At 44.1% G+C, this 11,384-nt stretch overlaps 1 protein-coding gene across 4 annotated transcripts in view; it reads left to right on the top strand.

Annotated features, from left to right (window-relative positions):
- rerea (arginine-glutamic acid dipeptide (RE) repeats a) overlaps positions 1-5,315 on the top strand; it is a 90,780-nt gene extending 85,465 nt beyond the window's left edge. For all 4 annotated transcript variants that reach the window (XM_083975545.1, XM_083975546.1, XM_083975547.1 and 1 more), the window contains 5 exons: positions 420-642; positions 732-1,446; positions 2,538-2,708; positions 2,818-2,998; positions 3,094-5,315. In XM_083975545.1, coding sequence (XP_083831671.1) covers positions 420-642; positions 732-1,446; positions 2,538-2,708; positions 2,818-2,998; positions 3,094-3,127 — 1,324 coding nt within the window. In that variant the 3' untranslated portion in view covers positions 3,128-5,315. The remainder of the gene's footprint in view (positions 1-419; positions 643-731; positions 1,447-2,537; positions 2,709-2,817; positions 2,999-3,093) is intronic.
- The last annotated feature ends 6,069 nt before the right edge of the window (positions 5,316-11,384 follow it).

Here is an 11,384-nt window from a genome sequence, read left to right as displayed (position 1 = left end):
TGAGTGGCTGATGGTGAGGAATTATCAAGGATGGAGAGCAGGGAGATTAATTACAGTGAGATGCGAGTGAACAGAAGCATCTGAATATGACTATCTGTAGTTGCCTTGTGCTTAAGTGGCTCTCAGACTGCCAATGAATAGCAATGAGGATTTTAATACATACTCAGTGTAGCAGCAAAAGTGAATGCCAAGGGAGTTTGTTTCCTCTTGAATAATGGACCAGTGTAAGCTAATACAAGCTGTCTTTTCATCTAATGGGACATTATCCTGCCATTCAGCACGCAGAATTAAAGATGACGATAATGGCATTAGCCTGTTTGTAACAACTGTTTATGAAAGTGGAACATTATTCAGATTATATGAGTAAATGGTAAATATGTTAAAGTTTTTCTCTCTCTCTCTCTCCGACACGACCACAGGTTCTACAAGCACCTGGACCGAGGTTACAACTCGTGCGCTAGGACAGATTTCTACTTCACTCCGCTGGCGGCTTCTAAGCTGGCCAAGAAGCGAGAGGAAGCTCTGGAGAAGGCCAAGAGGGAAGCAGAACAGAAAGCAAGGGAGGAGAAGGAGAGAGAAAGAGAGAGGGAAAAAGAACGAGAAAGAGAGCGGGAACGAGAGAAAGAAGCAGAGCGAGCTGCGGTGAGTGTTTTGGTTTCGGGGTTATATTTTATATTTTTAAAAAACGAAAGAAAGAAACAGTTACTAAACATGACCTCTCCCCCTCACAGAAAGCCTCCAGTTCTCATGAAGGCAGGATGGGTGAACCTCAGATGGCTGGCCCCGCCCACATGCGACCCTACGACGGCCCCCCCACCACTATCGCAGCTGTGCCTCCGTACATCGGCCCCGACACCCCCGCCCTGCGCACCCTCAGCGAGTACGCCCGACCTCACGTCATGTCCCCCACCAACCGAAACCACCCCTTCTTCGTGTCCCTCAACCCCGCGGACCCGCTGCTGGCCTACCACATGCCCAGCTTATACAACGCAGACCCGGCGATGCGGGAGCGCGAGCTGCGAGAGCGGGAGATGCGCGAGAGGGAGATTCGCGAGAGGGAGCTGAGAGAAAGGATGAAACCAGGTTTCGAGGTTAAGCCTCCAGAGATGGACACACTCCACCCTTCCACAAACCCCATGGAGCACTTTGCCCGGCATGGGGCCATCACGTTGCCCCCCATGGCCGGCCCTCACCCTTTCGCCTCCTTCCACCCCGGCCTAAACCCATTAGAGCGTGAGCGGCTGGCCCTCGCTGGGCCCCAGCTGCGGCCAGAAATGAGCTACCCAGAGAGGTTGGCTGCAGAGAGACTCCATGCTGAGAGGATGGCCACAGTGGCCAACGACCCCATTGCCCGCCTACAGATGTTCAACGTTACGCCGCACCACCACCAGCACTCGCATATCCACTCGCACCTACACCTCCACCAGCAAGATCCCCTACACCAAGGTGAGCGAAAGCCCTGCCTGAATAAACACCTCCACTACACTGTTCAAACCACAGTTAAATACATGTATATGGTCACATTCAAAACAGTTTATCCATATTTTTGGAGAAACTACATGTTTTTATTGCTCAACCTATGGAGGCATCAAAGCAACCTCTATAAACATACATACTGTATATATTTTTATGAGACCAAAGTAGTTATATCTGCAGTATAACAAACTGCTTGTTATACTGGAAATATATAACTAGAGGATGCTCATTTAATGGACATTTTACAATACTTGCCTTGCTGTAATTTGATTGCTAAGATAAACAAACTCCAAACTTTATCTTAACACTTTCAAAAACATATTCAGCATTTGTTTGTACATTGATCCTCTCTGTACATATAGTTTTTCAAGTGAATTATGTAAATGGATGTATGGATGTTTTAGCTTCTATCTTGATATTTTCTTGTCATAATGATGTTACTGTGAATAATGTAATTCTACATGTTGAAACAAAAGTTTTTTTATTATCATTACAAAAATGCCCAAACCAATGTTTGTTAACCAGTGGTGAATTCATATATTTTCAGCAAATGGTTGAGGACAGAGCCTTGTTAGAGTTCAGTTGTAATGCGTCAGGTCTTTTCAGCTCAATTTAATTAAAAGAAATGGGACAGTAAAATAAGGAAGATGATAATGAAAAGCAAGCAGCTGATTATTTATGAGCTGGTTAAAAATGTATAATAACGACTTCGAGCTGATGAAAATTCTATTAGAGAAGTGTCCTTTCTAATACACAGTAGAGGGCATTCATCAGTGAACTGTAATTTGAGCAGAGATGTGTGTAAACAAATCCAGTTATAATACTTCCTCATCTCAGTAAAGAGTGAACACAAGGGGCTTTAAATTAATGGAAATCCAGCTTCCATATTATCATGTTAATATTGACAGTGGATAGTGGATATGACAAAGTGAGGAGTGGTCCCTGCACTCTTGAGGAGTAACAACATTGAGCTGTGTATCTCTGATGTCTGTAGCATGCACTGTGTGATTCACTGTCTGTAAATGAGTGTACCTTGAACCTCAGACTCTAACGCCCAGAAGGTGGTGGTGAATGTCTTGTGTGTCCGTCAGGTTCGGGGGGCCACCCCCTAGTGGACCCCCTTGCAGGTGGACCTCACCTGGCCCGCTTCCCTTACCCGCCTGGCGCCATCCCCAACGCACTCCTCGGACAGCCGCCACACGAACACGAGATGCTGCGCCATCCAGTCTTCGGTGAGCTCTCGGCCAATAGTGGCTCTGATTGAAAATAATTTCCAATTCAGCGTCGGTCCAAGCCGCACCAGAGTCCCTGATCAAATGTTTTGTTTGCGTCTCCTTGCAGGTACTCCATACCCACGGGAACTACAAGGAGGTCTGCCCCCGCCCATGTCCGCGGCCCACCAGCTGCAGGCCATGCATGCCCAGTCAGCTGAGCTCCAGAGGCTGGCCATGGAGCAGCAGTGGCTCCACGGACACCATCACATGCACGGAGGACCCCTGCCCGGCCAGGAGGACTACTACAGGTTAGAGACCACACTGCTAACCATCTCCAGTCAGAAACTGCATCTGCCTTTTTTTCCCCAAAAAATATTAATACTTGATGTTGTTTGTATTTCAGCCGGCTGAAGAAAGAGAGTGACAAGCAGCTGTAACCAGCTGAGGGAGGCAGCGGCTTGCAGGTGCAGGACACAGGAAGTTGTTACAGAGCGGTCTTGCAGAGGCTCTTTGGGGTCGTCTGGACACATTCAGTTTTTAGAAGAACGGAAAAGACCAAGTGGATCGTCTGAGAAGTCTTCTGATATTTTGGTTTTTGCTCTTGTCAAGGACTTTTTTTTAATTATTATTTTTCAAGACATTGACTTTCTTTGGTATATAGCCAGTAGTGACAACGTCCTCAAGACTCCTGCATGACAAGCTTCCCTGACGTTTTTTTGTAGGTGCTAGAACAAGACACTGTGCTTATCAAAAAAAAAGGAAAAAAAAAAAAGACAAGACCGGTCAGGCCGTTTATTGAAAAATAACAAGTGCTATCTTAAATTCAACATTTATTTTAATACATTGTTGGAGGTTTTTCATAATTTTAAGAAAAGCTACAGCATGGCGTTTTTGAGTCTGTAAATAGTATATATAAACATATAATTATTATTATAATTATTATTATTACTAGGTGTGGACTCCAAACCAAGTCGTTTCAACCTCCAATATACTTGTTTTGAAGCATTATCCCTTGTTTCAGAGGGGAGCACCATGGCATTATATGAGCAGTTTCTGAGAGAGTTGCGGTTCAGTTGTGACGTTCCTCTGACATCACTGTGTTAGATATAGTCCCACACACACACTATGTAAAACCATAAACCTGTCACGCCCACTACATCCATTCACCACACACCTTCGACACACAGCAGGTTGTCAGAATGTGTAAAACTCAACGCGTTGAGTTAATGATTTGATACACTTGAAGAGGTGACGCGGTCGTCGCCGAGGCTTCTGTAGAGTGCACACTGAAGCCATAGTTTCAAAAGAAAAAACAAAAGTTTGCACTGAAAGAGGATCCTTGAGTTCCACTCGATTTGGTTTTATCCTTTTTGTTTTTAAAAATCGATATTCAAGTCAACAAAATGTCAAGTCAACACTTCATCACTTTTGGTTTTTACAGAGAGTGATTTTAATTATGAATTTAAAAGCTTGGACACCAGAAACGTATTTGGCTGAACTTGAGAGATTCAAAATTTCTTGGTTTTAAAATGATCGGGACTTGAATTTTACCATTGTTCACTTTAACAGAAGCCGAACAGGACTTTTAGGATTGTTTCCAATGTGTGAATGGGTGTGAGTCGGTGCTAGTTTGTGTTGTGGTGTCGCCTTTCTTCACTCGGTCCCATCATCCATCTTTTGCAGGGCTCATCGTCCTCCAGCTCCAGCTAGGCTGAAATAATGTTCACTGTGACACTAGAAGGGGCCTGTCGACACGTGACCACCTGTAGGTAGAGGGTTGATGGGTGTATGTGGGTGGGTGTGTGTGTGTGTGTGCGCGCGTATGTGTGTGTGTATGTTGTCTTCACAAGTTTCATATGCCTTGGTTCCTTAGGGATGCACATGGCCTCCTGGGCCACAGGAGTGGTGTGTTTGTGTGCCACTGACTGTTACGAGTAGTGTTGACTTGTCTTACCAGTGCACATGAGCCCAAGTTTTTTGTTTGTTTGATTGTTTGTCTGTTTGTTTTTAATCTATGACATAAGTTGTGCATTTGTTCCATGCACTAAGACTGTTTAATTGTCATGGAATTTAGAAAACTGTGGCTTTTTTTTAACCAAATGAAGAAACTGTACTTGCATATAAAAGTGATCATATCTTCTCTTTGAGCACTATAGTTTCCATCTCAATGGTTTCAAACATTATTAAAAACTCCAAAAAACGTCTTTTAAACCCTGCCAACCACCTGTCACTCTGTCTGACCATCTCCCACTGACTCCTGTCTCTCTTCTGACGACGTACTCATCACCATCATCATCCTCCTCCTCCTTTGCCTCGTTTTCCTGATGATTCCCTTCGCCTTTTACTCCCTCTTTTTGTGTCTCCAAAACCTTTGATGTTAAGTGTTGTCAATGGTTTAGCTTCTTGTTTCAAAGCGGCAATAGCAGAATGTAAATTCTGACTGCTAAGATTTATATATATACTGGTATCTTGAAGCTTATTGTATATATGAGTAGTCGCCATGGGATGACACAATGTAAACAAAAAGTAGAAATAATAAGAAAAATTGTGAGTCCTGTGTTCTCTCCATTTGAGTATTTTGTAATTTTTTTGAAAAATTTGTGGAATTAAAATAAACGACTAAGTTACACCACAACATCCACTGACCCCTCTTCTTTTCTAGTGTCTTGCGATACATCAGAGTCATTTGATGTCTTTGTAAACACAGTTGTTTGTGTGCCTGGTAGAGCAGACTGTTACATCCCAGCAGCCAAGAGACACAATAAACCAGTTTTTTAAAGATAAACGGTTCTGATTACTCACTGCTCATTGGCTGAAGAAAAGAGACCGACTTAGTTCCCTCTGTTTTTATAAATTTGTGAAATGTAATTCTCCAGCTGAGCAGAGTTTTGATAACACTCATGTCCTACATTTGCTCTTGAATAATAGAATTTTTGCTTGACAGGAGAAATGTGTTGGGGAGCAAATCAAGCATTCCTGTTTCTTGTTTTTGTTGTGTGTCTTTTCTCCAGCCTTCCATTTTCTCAGCTTCACAAATACTGAGCTTTAAGAGATCACCCCAGCAGCAGGTAGTGAATCTCAGAGCAGAATATTGCACCGCTGTGGTATAATAACATCAAAGCCAGGCTAAGCCAGAAGGAACACCTACTCAGGTTGATATGCTTTGCTATCAGCGGGGCTGGGCTGTCATTTCATCCTGTGTGTGGGGAGTGATAGACCAGCAATCTGTGATGGTGTGCCGCAGCGATGGCTGTCATTTTGAGAGGGAGCTATTATTCTGCTGCTGCTTCTCTGAAATGATGTCCTGTCCTCGGGAAAATCGAGGTTCCTTGGATGCTCCATCCCGGGGGCTGTCATGTGACGGGGGCCGCCTTGTGAGGAGCTGCTGCTGCTGCTGCTGCTGCTTGTTGTTGCCGCCTCGCCTCACCTCCCCATAAGACACAACAAGACGTCAGAGCCAAGCAGTGCTGGCTGGTTGAATAATTCATCCTCATCCTCCTCCTCCTCCCCCACCTCTTCATCCACACCGGCGGTGGAGCGACCGCGACTTGTGTCAACTCAAATCCTTCTCATAATACTGTGTACCCCTCAGGCAGGCACACAGGGATACATCGTCTTTAGAAAATAAAGAAATAAATAAATCTGCTCCCTCTCTGTCTGAATAGCAATATGTCTTGTGCTGCTGCTGCTTTCACAGTGTTATTGTGTTTGTTGCAGCAGGTCTCGGACACAGAGCCTCTCTTCATCTCCTCCGTCCTCCTCTTGTCTTTTCTTTCACTCCACTGTCTCTGTGCCTGCAGAGCGTGATGCTCAGCGGCGGAGAGGAGCCCTACATGCTATTAGTGCATTCAGTCGGAAGGTATAGCTGTGCTCCTTTGGCGGGTAGCTATACCTCTGTGGCCGCCCAGAAGCCGAGCAAAGGGTCTATTTATCTAAAAAGAAAAGAAAAAAAAAAGAGCCGTGTTGACACAAAGTAAATCTGCCTCCTCATCCTCTTGCCTGAATTAGATACAAGAGACACGGTGCGAGATATTTTCACGCCTACTTTTCTGCTAAAATCCACCATCCTGTCTGTTTGTGTTTGTGCTGGAAGTAGCTAATGTAAGAAACACTAGCTCCATATTTTGTGTCTATATATATATATATATATATATATATATATATATATATATATATACGGTATACATAGTATATATTTTCTGATTTCTTCCTCCTGACTCAGATCTGAAACGATGCTCAGTCATTTACAAAACAAGCAACCTGTGGTTATGTAAAAACTCCATCTAATAAATTGAGCCCAGCTGTAGGAGTTTGATGCAAATAAAGGTAATTAAACACATTTAAAATGCAAATGAGCCCGCCTAAAATATGCAAACATGCATTTTATTTAAAACAAGGTTCATCCCTGCGTTTCAGCGAGCTGAATATTTATATCAGCGAAAACAGCCTCGTTTTTCCAAGGAAAGGTCAGAGCAAGGTTTCGTCTCTGTAAAACGCCGGAATGACAACTACACCTGGGAGAGGAGACTCTGAAAGTTAATGGTGAAATCTACTTTAGATTGTCGAGCTCCCGGAGAAAAACCTCGGCCCTGCATCTGTCACAAACCTGCAGCCTCATCATCAAAGACACGGAAGTCCTTCAGATGTGCAGATAATCGATCCCAGAGTTTGTCCATGAGTCCCCCGGCAAACATGGCCCCCGGCTTGGAGACATCCACATTCAGGTAGTGGCTCAAGGTGTGTGTGTGTGTGTGTGTGTGTGTGTGTGTGTGTGTGTGTGTGTGTGTGTGTGTGTGTGTGTGTGTGTGTGTGTGTGTGTGTGTGTGTGTGTGTGTGTGTGTGTGAGTGTGAGTGTGAGACAATAGGCCTTTATGGTGAGGGATGGAGTGTGTGTGTGTGTGTTGAACTAGCTCTGTCATTTATGCCACATTTTGAATGCAGAGCTTCTACTTTTGATTGACTTTGTTCATATTGTGTTTTTTATGCTTTTAGTTTGGTAAATGATCTCAATACTTCATACTTCACTGCAATGTGAAATTTGACTTTTTTGCATGTGACCTATAGTTACTACCTACTAACAAATGATCATATAATGCAAATAACGTGTCTCACACAGATTGAGCATTGATAGCTTTGAGCTACTGAAGACTGAAAAAAAGCATTGTGAATTTTATTTTGATACTTTTTGACTTCCTCAGTTCAGTTTGACTTTGTGGTGGTGCTGCTGCTTTTACACAAGTAGAAAATGTGAATACTTCTTCAGCTCTCCCTGTTGGTTTAGGTGGAGGTGGAGTTTTTTAAGAAACTCTACCATCATCATCAGAATAGTGGAGTCCCATATTATTACATCTTAGCTGGACACCAATCAAAGGCTTTTTGGAAAAACAAAATGGAGAAGGGGAGTATACTGTAGAGCTGCATACCACAGTATAATATTTCATCTGCGAGAGTGGGCTGCCATTTTGACCAGCATTAATGTTCAATCCCGGCATGTGTGCTGTAATGACTTTCCCAGTGTGTGTGAGTGTGTCTGCATCAGTTTATCTCTGTGTATCTGTTTGCGTTGCTGCCTGCTGTGTGTCTGAGGCCTGGGCTGCAGCTCCCATGCTTCTAATGATATCCTGCTCTCGCATTCCTGTCATAGCCGATCTGTATTCCCCCTTGTCTGCTTCAACAGATCAACCCAGTGCAGCCACAGGCCCAGCCCGAGCATTCCTCATCCACTCCCAACACACACACACACACACACACACACACACACACACACACACACACACACACACACACACACACACACACACACACACACACACACACACACACACACACACACACTCACGCACACACAAACACAAACGCCCTCAGGAGGCCTCTGCTGACGCCTACTGCAAATCTCACACGTACTGCCTCTCGTTCTCCCACACTCCTGCTCCCCTCTGTCTCTATTGTTTTGAGTTTAGTTTTCAAGGGAACGGCCTGTAGCCAGAGTCGTAGGAGCTCTTTGTTCAATAAAGCCGTGCCAGGTTTGGTTCCTCGCTGGCAGAGGACAGACAATGCACGGCTCGCGCACTAGACTTCTAGGCTCCTCTTTAATGTGTTGTCATAAAACATGCAGCTGGCAGAGACTTAACGTTCAGCGGGACCGCGCGCCGCTGCAGCACACTGAGCCCTGGGTATTGCCCCTTCCAACTGTCCTCGTACATGTTTCTCACAGCAGCGTCTGTGCACTGTCAGGCTCACATAGACCTGACATTTCAGCTCCTTCGCCAGCACCGCATTTCAATTCACCACTCACCCCAGTGGAAAAATCTGGAGAAAAAGAAAGAAAGGAGTCTGCAGAAATGTCCTCCAGTGTCATCTGAAAATACCGGGACAGTGGAGGGATACTGGGATCTGTTGGCAGAGCTCTCCCTCAAATTTATTTTTCATATGAAAAGAAGACTTCAGGCTGTCGTCTGATTTACTTCTGCTCCGCTTAAAGGGGAAAGAAACCCAGGATGAATGTAAGAAACAGCCTGCGCGTTGCCATGTGGCTAACCTCTAACTCTTCTAATGTGAAGTCATGTGGGCTTCATAACCTTTCGTAACTCAAACACAGATTTGTTTTAGCCTTGCATTCACAAACAAACAAACTCTTTTAGTCCTTAAACCATAAAGTATATAATGAATCCAAAACAACTTTCAGTCACATAGAGTTAATGCTACAATCCAGGAGTCTGTTTGACATTAGGAACCTCATTACAAAAAATTCAAACCATGTCAACTGCACAATCCAGCGCTTCTTTGCTCTCATTCTTCCTGCAGGTGGTGGCTTCTTCCCCTTTTACCTCTCTATCACAAACTCTCTGAACTAACCCCATGAATGATAATAAATATATAACCAAAGATTATTCATCCAAAGCTGTTTTACTGTTCACATCTTTGTTATTTAAACAAGAGAAATGAGAGTTGAAACCAGGACAAATGTCATTTTCAGCCACAGGAAGCTCTGACTAAAGTCAGACATCACTCACAAAGAATGCTTTCTATCAAGTTTATTGACTTAAATCAGCTTCCTGCCATCAGATGTGGACAAATTTAAGTTTGTTAACCAGATAGAGAAGTGATCTGTGACCCACTTTTTACAGCAGAGCACATATCTGACAGTCCTGTGAGCTTCCTGTTTGTGGAAATCACATTTGTGCCCACCAGTTCAAGCAGACAACCAGAAGTGTGGGCCACTGCCACATTCACACAGGACACACAATACTCAGCGTGACGCACTGTAACATGCTTTATATCTAATGCACCCTTAACAGTGAGGTGGCCTATTTAGAGCAACACTGTGGCATTATTTTACCTTAAAGTGATAGTAGCAGATAGTAGTGACAATCATTTTTAACATTTCTCTGACTTCTCTGACTGAGAGAAAACTGCCCCTGTGTTAAGGTTTCCACCGCCGCCCACACAGAAAAATAAAGGGTGGTGTGCCAGCTGTGGTAAATTATAAATTCACCTTTGAGGTGCTTTACTAAATATGTATTTTAGCAATATATGATATTGATCAGGACAACAGAGGGACAAAGACAGAACAATCATAAAAAATACCATTTCATCTTTTTATGTTTACTGTTTCTGCACAAATTAAAACGCCCCGCCTACTCTGCATTGCTGTGTTCAAGGAAACACAAAAATACGGGGCAAAGAGCGGTCTGTAATATTTTAAAGGGGTAGTTCAAGATTTTGGCAAATTGGCCCATTGCCATAATCCCTATAGTCATAGGAGTAGATTTGTTACCTTTAATTGTCGGTGCAAACTATTTTTAGAACGGCGGAGCAGAGCCGCGAGCTGCTCAGAGCTACGCTACGGAGGCTAATGGGATTTCTTTGTTTCCCTCATCAAACTCATAAAATACACAATCCAACAACTCCAAAACGCTCTTGTGGACAAATTGTGACCTGCAAATTCACCACGCTATGAGATAATAACGGAACGTTACGAGACGGAGTTGTTTTAGAGGCAAGTGCAGAGACTGCTTGCCGAAAAACTGCCCCCGACGGAAATGCACAGCAGCGGTTTTGCATGAATTTACGTCTCATAGCGTGGTGAGTGTGCAGGTCACAACTTGTCCACGAGAGTGTTTTGGAGTTGTTGGATTGTTGGATCCCTAATGTAACGGAGGGTCTGGGTGCACTCACTCACCCATAAAGGACGTGCAAAACCAGACTGCCAAGTGATCATTGACCTCTTGGCAAAACGGTTTGCATCGTCATCCGCCGTGCGGGAGATCAGGGTTCGAGCCCCACCCGGGGCAGTCCATACCAAAACACAACGCAGAAGGCCAGATTAACATCGGCTACACTAAAACTATAGGGATTATGGCAATGGCCCAATTTGCCAAAATGTTAAACTATCCCTTTAAAGAGGAACAATGCAAGATTTTTGTTTTAATTAAAGCAGAAGTAAGCGATTCCGGTTGTTTTGGCTAACTTCTTGTCAGCCGGTGGAGTTAGCAGTCCCCGCCCTCGTCCCTACGTCACCACATTCACGCACATCCCTTGGCTGCACACACAGACAGGACCGCCCCTTTATGCCGTTCTCTCTCCTCATTGGATAAAGGTTGTAGGATACAAGGAAAGTTTTCTCCTCGGCTTACAGCAGATCAGAGTGACTGACAGACCTGTGTTTCGGACCAAACACTAAGTGATTGCTGT

This window comes from Trachurus trachurus, assembly GCF_905171665.1.
Source record: "Trachurus trachurus genome assembly, chromosome: 7".
Taxonomy (NCBI): Eukaryota; Metazoa; Chordata; class Actinopteri; order Carangiformes; family Carangidae; genus Trachurus; species Trachurus trachurus.
Note: the sequence above shows the minus strand (reverse complement) of the source record. Positions and strands in the feature narration are given on the sequence as shown.